Source organism: Sarcophilus harrisii, chromosome 4 (genome assembly GCF_902635505.1).
Source record: "Sarcophilus harrisii chromosome 4, mSarHar1.11, whole genome shotgun sequence".
In the NCBI taxonomy this organism is placed as follows: Eukaryota; Metazoa; Chordata; class Mammalia; order Dasyuromorphia; family Dasyuridae; genus Sarcophilus; species Sarcophilus harrisii.
In genome coordinates, this window is record NC_045429.1 from 71,693,503 (window position 1) to 71,717,318 (window position 23,816).

The following is a 23,816-nucleotide window of genomic DNA, read 5'->3' on the forward strand; positions in this document are numbered from 1 at the left end:
TAAAGATCTTGTCATTTTTTTTTTTTTTATCTCATTTCATGGACCAAAAGTCCAAATTCCATTTCCAGATACAGTCTTCTATCAGCTCCTCACTAGTTTAGATCTGCTTCATCTTGATATTTTGAACTCCTACTTTAATTGGATGCAGTGATTAAAGCATTCCTTAGGTCTTCCAACATTTTTCTTTTTTCCCTTCAGTGATTTTTCTAGCTTCTTTATAGTCTGACTCATCCCTCTGATTTCCTACAATTAGGTAAATTTAAGTGTGATGGTTCTAAAGAGGCTTTCTAGCTTATCTTTCAACATGCTCCAGGAAGCATTGTTTTGCTTTTGTTGCACATTGACATGACTTCTTAAATATATCCCTTTAGTCAAGATCATTCCTTGCTGCTAGTTTTTTCTTCAGATAAAGCACGAAATGCCATTTGTTTTGAGGTGCCTGTCGATCTACACTTTTAATTCCTGGGAACCCAAGAGCTACTCAGAAAATTCTTCTTCACTGGGGAAGAATCTGTTGCAAGTTCCAAAAGTTCAGTGATCTCTGCCTTACCTTTTCTTTACTATTCCTACCCTCCAAATACATGACACAACTACAGTGAGATTCCTTTACCTTTTGATTTTCTCTTTCAAATATCTAATTGCTTTTTTCCCCTGTTTTATGACACCCATTTTTACACTATCTGAAAAGTAATCTATTTTTTCCTTACAGATGGTACCCCAGGTTCTGGACTTGGAGGCTCTGGTTATGGTCCTGGTACTGGTCCAGGTGGTACATGGGATCGTGGAGCCAACTTAAAGGATTACTACTCCAGAAAGGAGGAGCAAGAAGCACAAGCGGTAGGCTTGGTTCTCTGGTTTTTATTTAAATTATTTATTAGAGGTCTTAGCTAAAAATTAATGATATTCACAGATTAAATGGGTAATTCTTTTAAATGGCAGTTTGAGAAATCACTTGATGTACTAACTATGCATTCAAACAGAATTAAGCACAAAAGATTTGATTTCATTAGTTTTCTTCATACCATTGTAGATTCCAACTAGATTATAACTTGGTTGAAAAGTCCTATGGAAGTACATTAGAAACCTGGAATTATTCAAGAAAAATTAATAAAAATATTTAATCTGGTAATAGACAGTAACAGTTCTAACTAGTCTAAAAATTACCCTTTGAAGACTTACTATTCTGCTAGTGTAAGTATCTTTAAAGGTAGAATTGTCTAATTGCTAAACTAAAAATGTTGAAAAAAATTTTTTTAACTTTTTCTAGGTTTGTTACTGTATGACATTAACAGTATATTAGAGCCAGATTAAAACTTGCATACCATCAAAAGTGTTGTAAACTTTCAGTTTGACAAGAGTAAACTATTCAGAGTGTTGAATATAAACTTGGACAACATAGCTAACGACAGGGGACAGTTATAATTGCAATAATTGTCTTACTCCTTAGACTCTGGAATCAGAAGAAGTAGATTTAAATGCTGGTCTTCATGGAAACTGGACCTTGGAAAATGCTAAGGCTCGGCTGAATCAATTTTTCCAAAAAGAGAAGGTCCAGGGAGAATATAAATACACCCAAGTGGGTCCTGATCACAACAGGTTTGCTTGTTTCGCTCTTTTCCTTTTATAGTAAGTTAGAATTAAATTTAGGGAATAGTATTGTAGAAGTCTATTTTGTGTACACGTTTGGCTGGTTTGGTTCCTGGATCAGCAAAGGTGACATTTGAAAAGATAATTTACTTAGTACAAGAATTTCCATTGGTCTTTAATGTTCAAGTTGTCATGTCGGCATTTGGAACACATGACTTTAGATGTGATGGAAGTCCATTTCTCAGCAGAAATGCTATCTGTGATGTCAGACCTTAAAGGTGCTGATTTGGGGGATTGGAGACAAAGTTGATGGATCTGAATGGTTTGGTCCTGGCTGACTTAAAAGATTTATAAAGATAATGCCTGTATTGTTTGTTTCCACTGACCTTCATCACAGCCTGGCCATTTTAGATGGTCAGAGGTGACCTTTAAAAGTGGTATTTCCATTGTTTTTTTCTTAACTTCTTAGGTTTCCCAAACATAGGTTAGATTGCACCTGGATGTGCAACCAAATGGCACTTTAACATTTTCCACTTTCAAAGTGGCCAGTCCTCTTACAGATCCCTGTTGAAATTGAGGGCCTTGTTTGAAAGGTGAATAAGGAAAGCCTTGTTTTTGCATGTGTGTTTAATTGGCATATGTAGGGGCATATGGTTTTGTCTATGTTAGTTGCTGGGCTGTTTTCATGAGGATTTTAGAGGCAGCTCCCTCAGTAGTCTTGATAATGACATTGAATACTTTTCAAAAATCTATTGCTGATTATCAGAATTGTAAAAAAAGCTAGATTTGGTGAAGCCTTGTGGTTAAGGTTATGTTAAAGTCATCTATGCTATAGGCCTCCTGTGTGTGGCAGTATTGTTATAATGGTGAATGTAAGGGGGAGGTGGTTGTGGTGGTGACAGTATGTTTCTCAGCCTGCTTGCTGTTCTTCCAGAGAGCATTCCAGGGTGTATTAATTATTACTCCCAGGAAGGCTCGTATGGATTAGACTCTTATGGGGAGCAGCATATTGTGGAAAGTGGGGAGGTTGTGATGAAAATACACTCTGGCATATCCAATAATATCTGGCTGTCTTTCAAAATTTTCAAAATTTGTACATTGAAAGATTTTCCTTGAAAAAGGCAAGGAAAATTAAATTTATGGGGTTATGACTCCCTGAGATGCATATTGCAAACCCAAAAAAAAATTGAAGTAAATTTTTGGATTAAAAGTATATAAATGCTATGTTGAAAGCATGGCTCCCCCCAACTGTTTTGTTTAATCCTGAGAAATTTCAAAACATTTTCTTTCTGGTATCAGAAGATTAAAATAATGATGGAATAAGAAGGTATGTAAAAAGGAAAGATGTAGATCTTCATTCTTAATGATTTGGTTCTCTTGCCTGGAGGAGGAGAAAGAATATTTAGTTTTTGCATCAGAACTGAATGAGCTTAACGCTTGATGGCTTTAACAAGGTATACAAGTGTGACTGAAGCTCATTATTGTAAATATGGTTTCATTATATTTTATAAGTAACTTCTGATACAAAGAATGTGAATTTAAGAATTGGAAGCAGCAAATGGGAAACATAAACAATTTGGGGGATCCACTAACAATCATGGGCATGACTCTTTGTCCTATACCAAAAGCATAGCAGACAGCAACACCAGAGGTCTGTGTTAATCACACATGTGCTGCTGCTTAGGCCGTACTAAGCAATCACATGGGAGACTATTGTAAACTGATTTCTGGTGTCGCTGTTCCCCCTAGGTGGAGGAGAATGAGATTGAGTGCTGACTATAAGCCTGGCTGAGAAACATACTGGCATCGGTGTCATTAATGAAAGGGTGGATGTTGTGCCCCTGAGAGCCAGTGGCCTTTGACCCATGAAGCCGCTGTGCCTGAAGGTCAGTTCACAAGTGGTACAGGAAGGAGTCTAACATTGGTTTTAAAGCCTCATGAAACCTGTTTTATTCACAGCACAACGTCAAGGCTAGGTCCCACCTGAGTAGGAAAAGTGCCAGAAAAGTTTTCAGAGGGCAGCTTCTTTAAACCCTGGATTGATGCCCTATAATTCCTTAGCCAAGTTCAGATATAGTTTCTAGAAACTGGTTTTTATTTTTATTCTCCAGGACACTAAATTAGTGGAATATTACTGGTGCTTTGTGTGCTATCAAGGGCTACTTCCAACTGCAGGCAGATCCCAGAATCGTGTCTCTCTCTGGAGCCACTGATGTGCAGCCTCTGTGTGGGTGTGTGTGCGCGTGCGCGAGTATGTGTTTTGTCTCTAAACAGGTCACTGCTACAGTCAATAGTAGGCTGTATCATACAGAGGAATCTTGTTGAAAGAACCACAGTCTACATTAGCAGAAGAATTGTCAGCCTGCTTTTATTCCTTAGTCCCAGGCCATGTGGAAAGCTCTTTTTGCGCTGAAGCCATGCTGGCTGTTCACTCTTTTCTTTGGGATTGGAGTTAAATAAACAACCAAAACCCAGATTATTTCTTTTCAAGAACAATTGGTTCTTCATATAGACTACAGTTGTCTCGTACTGTTGTATTATTTGAGGCTAATGCACATAATTTGTTCTAGGGTTGAACAGGAGTAAATTTGTTTACAGTGGGGTTTTGCCAAGATTTGCCTAAGCAGTTGGAAAGCCTGGCTGTTTGGGGAACCCTGGGTTCAGTCTTTCTTAGCAGTGGAATCACTAACCTTGTTTGTGTATGTGTTGTTACAGGAGCTTTATTGCAGAAATGACCATTTATGTCAAGCAACTGGGCAGAAGTAAGTGCTTCTATTCCTCTGCTCTTTTAGGGTGGTATTTACAGTTCCTAATAGCTGGCATTCCTGTATTACTTTAAAGTTTACAAACTACTTGACATAGATTCTGTCAAGTTGAAAAATTATTAGTTGAAAAAATCCCATGAGGTAAGTATTACAGGTGTTAACTGTCTTTACTTTATAGGTGAGGAAATTGAGACTCTGGAGAAGTTTAGAGACTTTCCTGTGGTCACAAAACTAGTCTGTATTAGGAAGGGTTCAGACTCAGTTCTGCTGACTTTTAAGTCAGTTTATCAGTTTAACATCAAGAGTGTTTATCATGCTGACTCCTTAAGACACTTTATTGACCTTTGTTGCCATCATTCAATTACTTGACTATAGTATATACTATAGTAGTATATTTATTACAGAAATTCAGAAAAAAATAGAGCCTCATTGTATGTTGAGACAATTACGAGTATATCATTTGTGTAGTATATCGGTGGAGTAAAAGAGTGATGACAGCTATAGATTTTCATATCTGCTAATCTGAAACCTTCAAAGGAAAAATCTGAGTTTATACTTACTGTGTATAAGTCACAGTCACTCTTTTAATTATTTAGGCATATTGAATCAGTTGAATCCAGAAAAGAATCAAAGAGATTACTAACTATATATGGTGCAGAATATTCTCTGATAGCAAAGGGAAAGAGGCAAAATTTTTGAGAGGAATGACCTTAGATGAAACAACAGTGTTATTTATGACATTGAAGAGAGATCTCCTTTAGTCAACTGAGTGTTTTTGTAATTTTAAGAATTTTCTCTTTATGGGCTGACCAAAAAAATGGGGGGATCACGTGACAGGACCCTGGTCAGCAAGGACTTCTAGAGAGTACCATCTATATTAAATGTAACTGGCTACTGATAGACTACAGTTTGTTTAGGCTGAATGAAGAGAAGGTTGCCAGTAATGATGACAAGAATGATAAGATAAACTGCTTTTAAAGAAATAAGGCATCAGATTTTACTAAATGGGCAAGACTGAATTTGTGAAACAACCTGGACAAAAATAAAAGCTCCTTTTCCCTCTGCTTTTAGAGATTATAGGTATAGGACCCTGATACTCAGATATGACTAGACTATTCTTGAGCACATTATGTTACTGAGATTTGATAATCATAATAACGATTTCTGTATCTTCCTAATTTTGTCCATGTTATACTTATGTCAAAATTCACTGTTTACTTTTATGATTGTTAGTGTTAAATGTAGTAACCTTTTTTTTTTGGTTTGTTTTTTTGTTTTTTTTGCTGAGTCAATTGGGGTTAAGTGACTTGCCTAGGGTCACACAGCTAGGAAGTGTTAAGTGTCAGGTCAAATTTGAACTCGGGTCTTCTGACTTCAGGGCTAGTGTTATATCCACTGTGCCATCTAGCTGCCCTGTATAGTAACTTTAAAAAAATGGACACTAAGACATTTTTTCCCTTTGATTCTTTAGTTGACCTATTTCTTGGTGTTGGTATCCTTCCCTCTTTGGACTTTTTCTTTTTTTAATTACAGAATTTTTTTACTCATTTGTCTAGTTAAAACTTTCCATGCCAATTAATTTCTCTTTCATTTAAAAGCTAATGATGTTCTTTCTACCCCAAATAGATTTTTATTTCAATTTGAGAGAACAGAAAAGATACTCATTAAGTTTTCAGGTGACATTGTTTTATAGAGTTTGTTGAAACTTTGTGGGTAATCTCAGTTCACATATAGTTAAATAAATTGGTTCCATGTTCATAATTAATCCACATATAGTTCAAGAAAAAGTAAAATAAAACCACACAAACCTAGCCTTTAGGCTCAAGGCTCTGGCTCTGCCACTAACCAGCTACGACCTTGGATGATGGGTGTTTAATCTTCCTAGGCATTCCTTCATCTATGGAATCAGAGAGTTGAGCTGAATTATCTTTTAAGTCTATTTCATTTCTTAAAATTCAGAATAAAGGATTAACAATGATGGTGGACAAGAAATGACTGAGTTAGCAGTCTGGGGAGAGTAAAGGTAAGCAAGGTGCCAAGATCAGTTATGAGTGGACCCTCTATCACAAGTGCCTGTTCTGGGCCAACTTTGAGATGATTTTAATGTTTCTAGTTGTCCCAACCAATTGATACTAGTGTGACATAATTTAAGCTTCAGAGGAAAGCCATACATGTAATAATAAAAAAAATTTTTAATTAAGCATTTAGATCTTTGGAACAAACACCAAATCATTTAGAGTTGCTTGAGAAAAATTGCTAATGTGATTATTGTACTTACGTTGAATATGCAGACAGATCTTAAGGAATGCCTTTATCACATTTACTAGTTTTGTGACCATGGGCAAGTCATTTAACTTTTTTTGAGCCTCAGGTTTCATTTGTAATCTAAATATACTTGTGATCACTGCCCCTTATTTTGAAGAAATTCTCTTGTAAAATCTTAGAGCATTACATGAATGAGAGTTGTAAATGAAAAGGAATACTGGATTGGGAGTCAAGTGGTCCATGTTCTAATTCTAATAGTATGACTGTGTAGTCTTTTAATCTCTCAAACTTGTCTCATCTCTCATCCGAGAGTTTGACTATGTGAACTTCTGAGGCTCCTATCAAAATTATGATTTTTTTTTTAACCCAAGAGCTTTTATTTAAATTATTTAAATGGAAGAATTTTTGATAGAATAGAATATTGGAATGGCTTTTGAAAAATATTATGTAATGTTTTCTGCCTTGGGGGAAAAAAATACGATGGTGCCCCTGTACTTGATTTGATATCTGTCAACATCTTGATTACGAGAGTTAATTGAAGTGATCTGGCCATTAAATGGGGTTATTTTTATGTTCTAATTTTTTTAATGCCATATGTTTGCATAATAGTGATTTGAACTAGAGAAACAGATTGTTTATATAAATTATGTTTTATATCTTAGATGATACTATATTGTGAAGTTATCTGAGAAGTTTTGGTTATCTAATTAGACAGGAGAAATCCCTCCTGTGCTATGTGCCTTGTAATACTGTCTAAATGGTTCTTCTGAACATAAATACTAATTACTTGGGAAAAAGCCTGTTGACTCAATAACAGTGTCTTTGTAGATTTTAAAGCATACTGTTATGTTACAGGGATTTTTGCACGTGAACATGGTTCTAATAAAAAGTTGGCAGCCCAGTCTTGTGCACTGTCCCTCGTTAGGCAGCTCTACCATCTTGGGGTAGTTGAAGCTTATTCTGGACTAACAAAGAAGAAGGAAGGAGAGACGGTGAGTGCTGCAGATGACAAAGAATGAGGGGTTTTCTACTTAAGAATGTAATGCAGAAAAAGTTGTTTTTATCATCAGAATCTGAGTTCAAATCCTGCTGCTGTTGCTTATTTGTGATCTTAAATAAGTCACTTAACATCTATGGGCTTTAGTTTTCCTCATCAATAAAATGAAGGGGTTGGACTAGAAGATCCTAAACACCCTTCCAACTCCACATATGTAATCTTTGAGATACCAGGTTTTCCCTCTTTTTGTTCTTCCTAGGAATTGATAAGGTACCAACTTTCTGAAAAAAGAATATTGTGCGAACTGTTCCAAGGAATAAAATTGGCCCTACCAATTGCCACAGGAATATTAATAAATACTTCTTACATACAAGGGATGGCTCTGAGCACAAATATTTGTTGAATAAATTATCTTAGTGAAGTATTTTATAAATAGATCATTCAGTGTAGTCTGTGAGCTTTGGAGTTCATGGTCATTGTAATGCATTTTCACAGGTAGAACCTTACACAGTTAACCTATCTCAGGACTTAGAACATCAGCTGCAAAATGTTGTTCAGGAGTTATGCCTAGAAATCCAGCCTCCAGTAAGTATGAGTACTTTGTGTTTTATTGGAGTCAGGTGAAGTACCATATATTCATAACATGACTTCTTATTTTTCTAAACTCATAGCCTGAAGATCCTAATTTTCCAGTTGTACTCAATATTGGCAAACTAGCCACTTTTGAACCATCACAGCGACAGAATCAAGTTGGGGTTGTTCCCTGGTCACCTCCTCAGTCTAACTGGAATCCGTGGACCAGTAGCAACATTGATGAAGGCCCTTTGGCTTATGTGAGTACAGTATGATATTAGAAAATAAACTTTATTGAAAACCATGTGTTCATTCAAACTTAAATATAATATATTTTTTTTTGTAAAACCCTCTAGTGAAGTTATTAATTGTCAGTTGTGACCAGTACCTTCATTGTATTATCCAGGCCACTCCTGAACAAATAAGCATGGACCTGAAGAATGAACTCATGTACCAGCTGGAACAGGATCATGATTTACAGGCAGTAAGTCCGCAAGTATATTTAGAAAAATGTAATGATTAGGGCTTTAGAATTTCCTTAAACATACCTATGTTTATGCTTTCTTTATTATAGAGCATTGTGGGAAGTTGTTACATTCTAACTCTGGAATTCTTCCCTTTTTGGGGGAACTTTAACTGGACTAGAAGATCTTTTCTTCAGCACTGCAGGAGACTTATTAGTGAAATGGCATGATCTGTCGTTCAATGGATTATGCTCTTATTTATTTTGGTTACCAGTCATTAAAAGAGTATGGGAGTTATAGCAGTCCAAGTATTGGTTTAAAAATAAAAGTAAAAGATTATTCAGACCTTCCTCCTCTTTTCCCCTTTAGATCCTTCAGGAGAGGGAGATGCTGCCTGTTAAGAAGTTTGAAAATGAAATCTTGAGGGCAATCCATCAAAATTCAGTTGTCATTATTCGTGGCGCCACTGGATGTGGTAAAACTACACAGGTTCCACAGTATATTTTGGATGAATGTATTCAAAACAACCGAGCAGCTGAATGTAATATAGTAGTGACTCAGGTAAGTTATGTCTTGAGTATTAAAATATAATTAAGTTTTAGGATATAGTGTCTCATGTTTACTCATCTTTAAATGAATGACCATCCATGTAAAAAAGTGGACTGTTTCTGCATATGGGTCTTGGATCCTGTTTAATCCTTTTAGGATTAAAAACACACTTCAGTTTGGTTTCAACAAATCTCCAGCTAAGGGAAAGGGAGAAAGAGAATTCCTTTTTTTCCCCTCAATGCCAAACAAGCGTAAATGCTGACTGAGTCTCTTGTAATGTAGTTCATGTCTTATTGATTGCTTTCACATTAGGATTGCCACTAATCCTTTGGAAGTACATTGTTAGATTTGGTTGAATGTCCTATAAATTCTAAAGGTATCTTTTATTTCATGACTTTTAAATTAGTAACTGGGAATTCAGAGATAAATGGCACAAGCATTACCCAAAGAATTTACAAATTCCAATGATTAGCAAAGAAATACACAGTTTGCTGCAAGGGAGGTAAAAATAATTCTAAAGCCAAAGAAGAGAAAGTTCCAGACTATAACAAATAATGAGAATATCATTACTTTCATAAAGGTGAAATAGGAACTGCTTCATCCAGAAAAATCTTAAATTGACTCTTGAGGGGACTCATTACTTTCCAATTCAAAAAGCATTTATTAGCCACTTAGTATATAAAAAAATTAAAACAACAGTCCCCTCCCCAAAGTTTATGTTACATATGGACAAACAAAAATGTGAAATAAAACTTGAAGTGAAAAAATCTAAACTTAGAAGCATTCTTTTTGGGTATTTCCAGTGTTGAGGCTGTCCTTTTCAGTTTGGATAATTCTGTCCTGATATTCAGTTAGAATTTGTGTATTTCATTTGTGAGTTTTTTGATCCCTGGAGTAATAAAATAAATAGGTATTTGAAGATTGCACAAAAACACTACCTACTCACCTCTTGTTCCCTAAGTTCTTTACACATTGTTCATGTGATGTGCTATCCAGACAATTTAACATTCTGGTCACTGCAAATAACTCCAATGTACCTCTATGCCTCCTAGTACATAGCAACAAGAAATGATTCCTGATGTCATTTAAAGTAGTGTGAGTACATTGAGATTATTTTGGAGAACTAGTTTTTGGAAAAGCCATATCGTTATGTTTGACTCATTTAATTGAAAGTCTAGTGAGACATGTAGATCTTTAGGGGAAAAATAGCTTTTGTTCTGTATTTGGCAAACACCAATATGAGCATTTCTATACACAACAAAAAGGATTTGTGTATTAAATCACAAATCTCTATTATATACAACTTTTTGAAAAAAAAAAGTCCTTTGTGATGGAGAAAACCATCTGCATCCAGAAAGGACTGTGGGGGCTGAATATGGATCACAACATTTCCAACTTTTTGTTGTTGTTTGCTTGCATTTTGTTTTCTTTCTCATTTTTTTTCCTTTTTGATTGGATTTTTCTTGTGAGCATGATAAATATGGAAATTGTATAGAAAAATTGCATGTTTAACATAAATTAGATTACTTGCTGTCTAGGGGAAGAGTTGGGGGAAGGGAGGGAGAAAAATTTGGAACATAAGGTTTTGTATCGAGTTGAAAGCTATCTTTGCATATATTTTGAAAATAAAAGACTATTAAAAAATATGTATTGTCTTAATGTTAGTCATCCCCTCTAAATTTGTTGTCTTGTGAGCATATTTTTAAATACTTCATTGGTATTTGTTTTTCCAGTTTTTTGGCATTAGCACAGTTGGATAAATTACATATAAGAGAATAACTCTCTCATCTTGTCTCCAGATATTATTTTGATCAGTGTTCTTACTTAGTAAGGCAGGATTAACCAGTATTAGGAAAGGTCCCATCAAACTATCTTTCTATAGTATGAATCATGACTTTGTTTTGAGAAAGCCACGTGTCCTGATTATCCTTTTTTAATTTATGTTGGGTCACACTGGAACACTCAAAAATTCCATAAACTTGAATTCTCAATTTCTGCATTTCATATTTGTTTCTCATCTTTAAATTTAGTGGTAAAGTATCAAAGCATTTCAAGAACTATTTGTTTGGCATATGCACTGGGTTTTCCCATGCAAAAGATTCCTTTACAACATAAAGCATGATGCCTTAATTAATGCTAGATAATTTTTACATTTAAAAAAAAGTTTGCATCATAAGGTTTTTTTCAACCCTTGTCCTAGATCGCATTTTTAAAAAAATGTATTGTGCAACAAATTGTAATAATTCTGAAATGCATAGCAGTTGAAACAAAGTGATTGAATGAGTTAATTTTCATTTTACTTTTTCACTTCAGCCCAGGAGAATCAGTGCAGTTTCTGTGGCAGAACGTGTTTCTTATGAGAGAGGAGAAGAACCTGGGAAAAGCTGTGGCTACAGTGTACGATTTGAGTCCGTGCTTCCCCGGCCTCATGCCAGTATTATGTTCTGTACTGTAGGTTCGTACCGGCTTTTTGGAGTCTTTGACTTTGTCTTGTCATTGTCTTATAGTTAAATTGTAATGTGTCCCTAAGAGAAATAGATAAGTGTCATAGAAAGGTAAATTGGGGTGAGAGGCCTTAGTTCTAGTCCATTCCCCTTATTTTTTTTGAGACTGGATCTCCCAGGCTGCACATTCAGTTGCCTTTCATAAATCTGTCTTGTTCTTTTTCTGATTGGCTCGGATCTGTCAATCTCTCTTTGAGCAGTCTGATGATGTACTTCTTCATTCCTTCCTCAGGGGTGACCACATGAGTACCAGACTTGGTATGACCCCTAACTGGTCATTTCCTAACCCAAGTGATCCATAATCTCAGTCTTCCTTCGTAGCAGGAATTATAGGCATGTGCTATATCACATATTCCTTTACTTTACAGATGGGAGGCTCAGAAGTGTCTAAAATCACATAAGGGAGGAAATAAGTGGCAAGATTAAATTCAAGGCTTCTTGATTCTCCAAAATCTTACACTATAATGTCAAATGATGTTAAAAATAGTGTGGGGGACCCTGGTTTGGAATTCATTTGAGAATAAAAAATATAACATTCATTCAGATATCTTGCTATCATGTTGAATAAACAGTAGGATGGGCTGACTTGAGATAATGAAAAACTTGGTCTTTTTACACATCTTTGCTGGATCACCACTTGTCATGTATATTGGAGGAAGCATCCTTTTTCAACTTATAGGTTGAATAGATTGAGGTGTTTTCCAGTTTTCATTCTGTTAAATAATTTCATTTCTACTAGAATATGTAATAAACCTATTGGACATGCTTAAATTAGAGAAAATAAAAATGAAATTGACTAAATTGGGGCTTCCTGAGTACTTTTCAAATCAGGCTTTCATTTCAATTTTGCTATTTTCCAACCACTTGAATATGTTTGTTTTTTGTCCCTTTTTCTGTTCATAATGGTTTAGATTGTTCATCTATTGTCCAATGGGATTAACATTAACATCTATCAATTTTCATCATTGGTTTAGATAAAAGATTTGGAATTGTCATTGCACATCTAATTTTTCTTAAATGATGTTAATATTATCTAATAATAATAGCATATTTATAGTACCTTCATGTTTGCGGAGCACTGCACATGTTTGCTTGTTTGATCCTCAAAACAGCCCATATAAGCTAAATGATATCAGTATCTATATTTTAAACAAGGAAACTGAGATGCTCAGGTTAATTGACTTGCTTAGTTAGGGTCACTCAACTAGGTTGGAGTTAGAGATTGAACGTGTGATTGATCTAACATTGGTATGCTTTTAAATATCAGTCAATGACAACTCAGTTTATTCTGAATTTTTTTTCCCCCAAGGTGTACTACTGAGGAAATTAGAAGCAGGCATCCGTGGAATCAGTCATGTAATTGTAGATGAAATCCATGAAAGAGACATTAATGTAAGTAATTTTGAGGTTTTGCCCTCATCTTCAACTTCAAAGAAAACAAGTGATGCTTTATTAAATGGGGGAGCTATGGTAGAAATTTCCTTATTTTCTAAAGGTGCATATTGTCTCATCTTTAAAGATTTTGTCCTTAATGTGAAGTTGCCTGATCTGTTGAACAAGATACCTAGTATTCTTTTAGCTTTTGACATTTCATAAAGGAGTGGCATTTTTTTTTTTCAAACAGATTATTAACCATGCGTTTTGATAGTTGATAGTATTTTATTGCTGGTCATTTTAAAAGTTTTTTTAGACTTGAGAAAAGTAATTTTTCATTATAAGTTTTAGTCATTTTCTACATCGATGTAAATTATAAAGTGTAATTGAAGTAATAATAAGCTCATTTAAAAAAAACTTTTGATTATTGTCTCTTTCAAAATAGTGTCCTTTGGAAACTATATAGTTGTTCCAGTGGTGTTATTAGAATATTTTTAGACCTTTGTCTGGAAAGCCTATGTTGTTCAATTAAATTTTATTTTCATAGCAAACCAATATTTTCTCCTACTTTGCTTCCTCACTAAAATTAGGGAGAAATGAAATATCTCTGTAACAAATATTGTTATGTAAGACAAAATTCCCAAATTGAAATGTTTTAAGATTTCTCATTCTCTATATTGAATTCATCTCTTCTAAATAGTTCAGTAACAATTTGCCTTCTTTTGAATTATAATTCATTAGTGACAGATCTTCATTTCTTGAAAATGAGTTTGGTTTTGATTCATAGTTATGTCATTATCAAGCAGATTATTATCATACACAGAAAATCCATGATTTTATCATGTATAATAATTCCTTTCATATTGCAATTCATCTATGCCTTAGAATAAAAATCCTGGTAGTTTTCTTGAGGCACAGAGAGGTTGAATTGAACTGCTGGCCCAACTATTTTATATCATAAGAGGGATTTGAACCCAGATCTTTGTTAATCCCATTGGACATAAACTATGCCATTCTACTTATGGTAAATATCATATTTGGCAAAAAATTTCACAGAATGTGTGACCAAGAGAGAATTTTTTTAGTGAATAAGGCACTTAGAGAAGGCACGAAAGTTTTTGCATAAACCTGATCTCAGAAAAGTCAATGTTGATTGCGTTTTGTCTGTTTTCCTTGGAGTTTTCATTTTCATCTAAGCTATGTTTGTCCTCATGAAATATTTGACATAGTTTTATTATAAATTTTCTTCATAGTCATTCTTTCAATATGATTGTTATTTTACCTGTTTATTTGATTCAGGAATTCTTAACCTTTCTCAGAATGTTTTTAAAGACAGACTTTTTTTTTTTAGCCCTCTTTATCTTCATTAACTTTTATTTGGTGTGTTCTGGCTTACATATTTGTTTGACTTGAATCACATTTTGGTATTCTTCCAAATAAAGTTATTGAATCATTTTTCTGAGACATGAAATAATATATTCATCATAACATCCAGTTCACCATACCACATTGTTACAGAATTGGCCAGTCTTGAAAGTACTGTTGGCCAGAGGTGAAGTATGTTGCCATGTTGCTTTGTTATAAGTCACTTGCAAGACATGAAAAAATTTTCATTAATTTTACATCTTTATATAACTTTTTCAAGAAATAATATACATGACTAGGGACAGAAATACTGAGAGAATTAACTGACGAGTAGCTTTAACTAAGTAGTTTTTGGTATTAAAAATAGTGATATGTTCTTTTTCTGCCATCTCGCTCTCCAATTTCTACAGACTGACTTTCTTTTGGTGGTGTTAAGGGATGTAGTCCAGGCTTATCCTGAAGTGCGCATTGTCCTCATGTCTGCTACCATTGATACCAGCATGTTCTGTGAATATTTCTTCAATTGTCCTATTATCGAAGTCTTTGGAAGAACTTACCCAGTTCAAGGTTAGCTATTAAACTGAAAATACAGTGGTCTTTTTTTTTCTTTTGTAAATTATTGTTTAAAACCTCTTCATCATATAGTGATACTGATAAATTTTTCTCCGACTCTGTGATGCCATTTAGAGTTTTCTTGGCAAAGATCCAGGAGTCGTTTGCTTATTCCTACTTCAGCTGATTTTACAGATGAGGAAGTGAGGTAGACAGGGTTGACTTGACTTATCTAGGATCATACAGCCACTAAGTATATGAGACCAGATTTGAACCCCAAAAGGAAAGGAAGATCTTTCCTGACTCCCAGCCTGGCTGTTCTATCCACTGTACCATCTAGTTACTCTTGTACTAATAAACATGGAAGATTACAGTGTTAGAGGTTAATTGCCTTTACAGTTGCACAACATTATTTCTGTATAATATATACTTGTTATGGTAGGTAAAGAAGTTGAAGTCACAATACTGATAATGGCAGTAGAAATTTAATTTGTGAAATTAGTGAGGACAAGTGTGGTCTAAATTCTTAAGAACCTATGACTTAAGATTCATGAGATCAGGGGCTTAGTCTTGGCTTTGCCTCATTTATTGTATCACTTTAAGGAAGTTGGACAACTTAAAGCTTTTTTCCTTTGTCCACAAAAAGATGGGCTTAGATTAATAGTCTCAATAAATTCCTTAAGGCTTAAAAAAACCCAGCCCTTTGTAATTGTAGACCAATATTATCAGTGGCACATTAATGTCTAACATATATAAGTGGATAGAGCAATGGGCTTGGAATCAGGAAGACTTTTTTAGTTCAAATCTGGCCTTAGACTTACTTTGTGATCCTGGAAAAGTAGCTTAATCCTATTTGCCTCCTTTTTTTCATCTTGTCAAATGAACTAGAGAAGAAAATGGCCAAATAACTCGTGTTTGTTTGTTTTTTTTAATAACTTTATTGCCAGAACCCATGCCAGAGTAATTTTTTACAACATTATCCATCCCTTGCACTCACTTCTGTTCCGATTTTTCCCCTCCCTCCCTCCACCCCCTCCCCCAGATGGCAAGCAGTCCTATACATGTTAAATAGGTTACAGTAGATCTTAGATATGTGTGCAGAACCGAACAGTTCTCTTGTTGCTCAGGGAGAATTGGATTCAGAAAGTATAAATAACCAACTCCAATATTTTTGCCAAGAAAACCCCAAATTGGGTCACAGAATTATAAACGTCTGAACAACAAACTACCTTAAGTGGAGGCAGTAAAAGAATAAAATAAAGTTAAGTAGTAAAGTCGTTTTAGTTGTAACTTTTTCTAACCATTACTTGGAAACAGTCATTTTGTTTCCAGCTTTTTAAACTGATTGCATCCCCATATAAGGTTTCAATGATTGTGGATGTTGCAGAATTATGGTTTATTATTAGTAGTAAGTTTTGATTTGCATTTGTCATTTATTTTATATTGCATTTTTAAATTTTTATTTTATATGCATCTGTACCTGGAGTCATAAAAATTTCTCGGACAAAAAAGGGGTCATGAGTGGAAAAAGTTTAAGAAGCCCTGATTTAGTTCATGTAGTAGTATTGATTTTATACTGTTCATAACACTTCATTGTAAGGATAAAAAAAACATTTTTATCTTCCCTTCATAATATTGTGAGATATTGTAATGAAATTTTAAATTACAATGGTTTGAAAAATTAGTTAATCTGAGAAACCAAAGGTTAACAGTTAAAAAGAAGAAAAGTATTGGTTAGCATGTAGACATGGGAATTTTAAACCCATCTTACTGAGAAATTTTAGTTTGTATCCATTGTAAGTCAAGTGATAACCTCTAAACAAAGATCTCTTTAAAAATCTTGCATCTTTATATCACCTTCATTTCCCAGTATACATCTTCCTCCTCTCAGAACCATTGATTTTGTACAAAGAATAAAAAAGAGAATAATGCTTTTGACTTAAAAAGCTTTTTATTAAAGGCTCCTCTGTGCCAGGAATTGTTCTGTGTGCTGAGAATACAAAGAAAGCTTTGTCAAAGAGTTGCTATCAAAGAGTTCACGGTTTATGGAAGAGACAACTCTGTAAAACAGATAATTCTAGCGCTTTCTCTTTTAATTATTTCCTATTTATCCTGTTTTGTAAATTTGTACATATGTTGGCTTATTGTCTCCTCTGGTAGGTTGTGTTCCTTGAGGATGAGGACTGTCTCTTGTCTTTCTCTACTCCTTAACATAGTGCCTAGCACATAGCAGGCACTTAAAAAATGTTTATTGCTACTTTTAAAAATAAAGAGGATATTGAACATAATCAACAGAGGGAAGAGTCCTAGCATTCTATAGGGTATTATAAAGTCTCATACAAGATGAATTTAGGAATATTTATGTGAACAACAACATGGAAGCCTTTGCCATAGTATAATTGTAATAAATGGTGTAAAAAGAGACAGACCAATCAGAAACCTATTTCAGTAGTGTAGGCATGAGGTGATGTAGGAAAGGGGACTAGTATAAGCTGGGATGTGCTGCTAAGTGGTTTACTTCACACTTTAATTTACTGTCATAAATCTATACAGTCAACTAAGTCTAGTCCTAATTTTTAATATTTGCTCATTTTCAATGTATAAATGCTCTCCCTGAAAATTTTGATTTAAAACTAGTTTTTGAAGTTTCTTGGAGCTGATACCATCCAGAAGATTCTTATATATAAGAGATGATAGAACTTGGTAACAACAGAGATCAGGAAGAGGGGTGAAAGAAAGGGAGGAGCTGAGAATGACATGCCCAGTTTATGAGCCTTGGTGAGTGAGAAGATTGGTGCTCTCTGGAAAGCTAGGACATTCAGGAAAGGGAAAGTGTTGGGGGAGTTTTTGGACGTGTTGAGTCAATGGGACATCCAGTATGAGATCCAATAAATAAGCAGTTAGAGATGCAAGACTGGAAGTCAGGAGGCAGGTGAGGGCTGGATAAATAAATTTGGTAATTCATCAATATAGGATCCTAAGGACTCCTTGACGATTAGGAAATGCAGGAATAATTTGACTAACTGGGATGATAAAGATTGCTGTTCAGAAAGCCAGGCAAAGTCAACTCATAAATAACAACTGATAAGAATTTCTTTAGTAAATGATTTGGCTTCTTGAGTATGTCCCATTGAATGAAAGGCAGAGATGTTAGTTGAAAGGCATTGCTGAATGGAGTTGGATGTTACAGACCTTTCTGCTTTATACAACAGGGTGTCCCAAATGTCTTGGTGAAGTTCTAAGCTTTAACAGATTAGAAATGCATTAAGATTTATCCTTGTTAGTTTAAAATGGCCAGTAGGGTCAAATAAAACATGTATGTTGTTCTCCAGGAAGAAGAAAACTGAAACATAATCATTAACACTGATATTGAACCAATTTTATTGGACTTGGGGATATAGAAGTAAGATTATAATAAACATTGAAGAAACATTGGATATGATAGGTTGCTAACCTATTGATTCAGAACAGCTTCATTTTGAAAAATGATTGGTCATTTTGTACTGTAACTGTTCTTTCAGAGTATTTTCTGGAAGACTGCATTCAGATGACCCAGTTCATTCCTCCACCAAAGGACAAGAAGAAAAAAGACAAAGATGATGATGGTGGAGATGATGATGATGTAAGTGGATTTTGTGATGTTTTTTAGACTTCATACACACACAGAAACAAAATTATTTAATAAAATCTTCCTTTAAAAAAAAAAAAAAGCCTGTATCAAATAAGCAATTAAAATAATTTTTGTCTGTTAGAATCTCAAAGTATTTCAGAGTTGTGGTCTTGCTCTTTCTGTTAATTCATGTAAGTCATAAGTTTCTCTGAAACTACCTTTAATATTTTTCTATCATAATTTTTTCAGTCATTTTCCAATTAATGGGCACTCCCTTGTTTATAGTTTTATGTCACCACAAAAACAGCTATTGTAAATGTTTTTGCAAGTAAAGATTCTTTTCCTCTTTGGGGGCGGATATTGACTTAGAGCTTTCCTTGGTGAAAAGGAAAGGGATGTATAGTTTAGTAACTTGATTTTCAAAGTTCCAACCAGATTTTCATAAAAGCTGAAACAATCATTTATTTCTATTTATAATGTGTTATAAGTTCTACTTTGTCAAAAGTAGTATAATTTTTTTTCAATGAATTATTATATATTAAGCATTCACTACATGTCAATGCTAAGTCCTGGGAACTGAAATATCCCCAAAAACATATTTGCCCTTAAGTAACGAAGTCTAATGGAGAAAGCAACATACAAACAAGATAGGATACATTGGAGAGAAATCACTAACATTAAGAGGTACCAAGAAAGGCTTCTTGCAGAAGAGAAGGTTGAATTTTAACTAAGGTTTGAAGGAGATCAGGAAATGGAGATATGGAGAGAGAAAATTTTAAGAATGAGGCACAGCTAGTGAAAATATAAGGAGTTGGGAGCTGCAGTGTCTTATTCTCAGAGCAGCAAGGAATCAAACATCATTGGTTTGCTGAGGTGCAGGGGGAATGACATAAATTGTCAGAAAATTGGAGAGTTAGGGATGTGAGGGTACAAAAAAAAACTAAATTGAATTTTAAAAAATTCATTATAGTGTTCTCTTTTTTAAAAAATAAAGTTTTCCAGATTCTCTTTTGCCCCTCACTCATCCACTAGGAAGGCAAAGAATATATCAGTTATACTTATAAGGTGTGCAAGACATAGTCCCATATTAGCCAAATTCCAAAAAAAAGTCAAGAAAAAATAAATGAGAAAATTATACTTTAGTTTGAATTCAAGAGTTCATCAGTTCTCTGGAGGTTGATAACATTTATTCATCAGAAATCCTCTGGAATTGTCTTGGATTACTGTATTGATTGTATAGCCAAATCTTTCACATTTGATTTGCATTACAAAATTGCTATTACTGTCCAGTTACTGGTCTCCCAATTCTTCTCATTTAATTTTGTATCAGTTCATATATAGGTCTTGCCTAAAACCACCTCCAGTGGTTTCTTTATAGCATAATAATAATCACAGTCAAGCCACAACTTGTTCAGCCATTCCTCTATTAATGAATGTCCCAGTTTCCAATTTTTTCCCACCACAAAAAGCTCCTATAAATATTTTTGTACTTATAAGTCTTTTTCCTTAAGTAGGATTTTATAATTAATCTTGGAACAAGTAGGGAACCACTGAAATTTGGATAGCTTGCCTCTCAAGTAGATGATGGACTAGAATAGGAAGATACTTGAGGTAGGGAGAGCAAGACTTGCAGTAGGGTAATAAAGATGTATATAAAGTAACAGAACCTGTAACATAGGATCTTTGGGGTATGAATGTGAAGCTAAGGCTCATTCCTAAATTTTGAGCCTGACTAACTTGAAAGGATGGGTAGTTTCCTCAATATTAATAGGGAAATTCAAAAGAGAGGGAGGCTGTGGAGTAAAAAATAATGAGTTCTGTTTTGGAAATGATAAATGTAAGATGTCTATAGAACATCCAATTCAAGTTGTTGATTAGGCAGTTGGAAATGAAAGCCTGGAGGTCAAGTTTTAGGATTGTTTACATCTGAGAATCATCTCATAGTGATAATTGAACATGGAAGCTGATGAAATCAACAAGGGAAATTGAAAAAAGAAAAAATTAGGACCAGAGATTTGGGGTTCATGTGCAATTAATAGTCATGGGTGGTCTGATCCTAGTTTCTTAAATTGTGGTTTGTGACTCCATGTGGGGTCTCAGGACTCAGTGCAGAGATTGTGAAATTATGATTTTATCATCAGTAAATGATTGATTTGTATGCCTATATTATAACTTGGAATCAAAAGTGAGAAAAGTTTAAGAAGGACTGCTCTAGATGAATATCCATCATAGGAAATAGAAAAGGAATTATCAGAGAGCAAGCAAACCAAGAGGGGACAGTTTCAGAAAAGCCTGAACAATAACAAAAAGATAATTGGCACTGTCAAAGGATGCAGGTGGGTCAAGTATGATAAGATTTGAGAAAAAGTCATTAATAAGGGATTACTTGGGATAAGCAAGTTTTAATTGAAGGATGATGAAGTCTAGTTAGATTATCAACACTTAGAGGAAAATACTGATTGTAGATAGTCATCCTTTAAAAAGGAAAGGATGTAGGAAAATAATCATAGACTTTAGAGAAATGTAATTCTTTGAGGAAGGCCTAAAAGGGGAATATTTTATTTTGTAGAAGGAAGTCATAGTTAGACATTCCAGAATCCAAAAATGAGAGTTTTTTGTCTTGACAATTTTCAGAATAACCAGAATTAACCACTAAGTAAAGAGAACTGCATAATTGTAAATACTATTCTTGCCGGAAGTGTTTTTGTTCTTAGTCCTTCAACCCAGCCTAAGTTTGAAAGATTGTAAAAATCAGAGTCTTTGGAAATGAGTCTTAAATTGTGAAGGGAAAAAAATGTAATGGCTGTAGTCAAATGAGTACACTTTACTGGGTAGACTAGAAAAGGGACTGTGCTGTAATGATAAATTATAAATTTATCTTTCAGGCAAACTGTAACCTAATCTGCAGTGATGAATATGGTCCAGAGACAAAGCGATGCATGGCACAGATGAATGAGAAAGAAACTCCATTTGAACTCATCGAGGCACTTCTAAAGTACATTGAGACCCTTAATGTTCCTGGAGCAGTTCTGGTTTTCCTTCCTGGCTGGAACTTGATATATACTATGCAAAAGCACTTAGAAATGAATCCCCATTTTGGTATGGCTGTCTTAATTTTTCATTTATCTTACAGTAGTAAAGTATATGTATGCCTCTATTGCAGATAGTCTGGGGACAGGCATTGGGAACTAAATATGGAAAAGATGGAATTGGAATTGTCGATTGATGTTCAGTGTATATGAAAGTGGAGCAGTAGGAGAGAAAATTCAAATCAAGTTCTTGGTTTCAACTCAACATATACAATTTTTGTTTTAGGAAGCCACCGGTATCGGATTCTTCCCCTGCATTCTCAAATTCCTAGAGAGGAACAGCGAAAAGTGTTTGATCCAGTACCAAATGGAGTAACCAAGGTAGATATTAAGTAATAAAATTGACAGCATGCAGTGGCTGTTAGTTATATACTTATGTAATATACATAGCAATTTATACTTGATTTTCAATGAAGACCATTGGAAACTCTTTGAATAGAAAGATTATGCTCTTAGCATAATGCCTTGTACATGGTAAATAACAAAACTCTTTCAGTTTTGTTTTTTTAAGAGAGCAATCTATTTTCTCCCCATAAAGTTTTTAGGTGATTTTTAAAAATTGACTTTCTACTCTCAACACATTCATCCTTTGATCTGTAGTCAGCTGACAAGTGTTGGGAATTTTACCTCCATTATATCCTTTTATCTGTCTCCTTTACATATACATTGCCACCATCCTACTTCAGATTTTCTTTTATAAACTTTTGTTTTGGTTCCCTTTCAGCTTTCTCTGCTAATCCAGTCTTCATGTAGTCATCAAAATAGTCTATTCAGCGGTATTACATAGCTTATTCAGAGATATTACAATATAAAAATAATACTAATGGTTAATTCAAATGCTTATTGAGTACTATGTGGCCCACATTTTGTTAGATGCTTGGGATATTAAAAGAGAAAATGAAATCGATCCATTGCCCTTAATGAACTGATCTCACTGGAGGAAAATATTGTGTATGGGAAAAATGTGTATATAGATGTATACACATTTTGAATAGATAGTTCAGGTCTGACATTATCTCCTTTGTTCAAAAACCTTTGAGTATAATACAGAAATTCTTAAGCCTAAATCTAAGATCCTTCACTGTCATTATCCAAATACCTTTTACAGCCCTTGCTTCACCTTAATTTTCTATATTAACTCTGCTCTACCCAGAATTGTGAGGCAATACTTGTCAGGCAGAGGTTTGTAGTATATCAAATGATGTAATGGATGTAACATTGAGCTGATAGTTAGAAATACACACATTCCAATTCAGCCTCAAATGCTTGCTACCTACCTAATCCTGGATAAGTCACTTTAACCCTCTCTCTGCCTCAATTCTTATAATCTGTAAAATGGAGGTGATAATAATAGCACCCACTTCCAAGGCTGGTTATAAGGATAAAATGATGTTTTTAAAAGCACTCTGTAAATATTAGAGCATTATATAAATGTTAGCTATTATTGTCAATCAAACTATATTATTCTTTGTTTCCCAAGTTCAAATTTGGTGTTTTGAAATTTCATGTATTTTTGAAGGCTTTCCTCTATGCCTGGAATGTACTTCCTCATTTTTTTTTTTTTTCCAGAATTCTTTTCTTTTGAGGTTGAGATCAGATGCATTTTTTTCTGCGCCACTTTTCTTGAGCTCTCATAACTGAGTATTATAAAATACTTTGGAATCATTTTCCCCATCATACTGAAACTTGTTTTGTATTTAATTATTTGTTTAGTATGATATAGCTTTTTTTTTTTTTTTCAAGAAGGAACACTTAATAGCCGTACCTAAGTATATAAGAAAATAATGTATACTTGGTAGGGTCATAATGTTTGTTGATTCAAAATCCACCTCTTTTCCTTCACAGGTTATTTTGTCCACAAATATTGCTGAAACCAGCATTACCATTAATGATGTCGTTTATGTTGTTGATTCCTGCAAGTGAGTTCCTATTGTTGTCCTGAAAGTAATGAATTGTGTTTAGAACACATCAATAATTTAACATCTGTGGTTCTTTGTAGTTTCTCATATTTTCTTAGTTATATTGACATTGTAGACTCCTAAGTCGTTGATAAACATATTTCCTATTAGGATTCCCAATTTGTCTCTGAGCAGTATGTAAAAGTGTTTGTTTTAATGGCTTT

At 34.3% G+C, this 23,816-nt stretch overlaps 1 protein-coding gene across 2 annotated transcripts in view; it reads left to right on the forward strand.

The window, feature by feature from the left end:
• The window catches only part of DHX9 (DExH-box helicase 9), a 46,844-nt gene that overhangs the window by 5,222 nt on the left and 17,806 nt on the right, over positions 1-23,816 (forward strand). Inside the window, exons 5-19 of one of the 2 annotated variants that reach the window (XM_003767493.4) lie at positions 710-837; positions 1,448-1,596; positions 4,303-4,349; positions 7,473-7,609; positions 8,110-8,199; positions 8,286-8,447; positions 8,594-8,671; positions 9,021-9,212; positions 11,514-11,655; positions 13,014-13,096; positions 14,854-15,010; positions 18,517-18,617; positions 21,491-21,704; positions 21,921-22,015; positions 23,540-23,613. In XM_003767493.4, the coding sequence (XP_003767541.1) occupies positions 710-837; positions 1,448-1,596; positions 4,303-4,349; positions 7,473-7,609; positions 8,110-8,199; positions 8,286-8,447; positions 8,594-8,671; positions 9,021-9,212; positions 11,514-11,655; positions 13,014-13,096; positions 14,854-15,010; positions 18,517-18,617; positions 21,491-21,704; positions 21,921-22,015; positions 23,540-23,613 (1,849 nt within the window). Of the gene's footprint in view, positions 1-709; positions 838-1,447; positions 1,597-3,344; positions 3,474-4,302; positions 4,350-7,472; positions 7,610-8,109; positions 8,200-8,285; positions 8,448-8,593; positions 8,672-9,020; positions 9,213-11,513; positions 11,656-13,013; positions 13,097-14,853; positions 15,011-18,516; positions 18,618-21,490; positions 21,705-21,920; positions 22,016-23,539; positions 23,614-23,816 lie in introns of those variants that run through there. The other variant, XM_012547728.3, reaches the window with a different exon arrangement.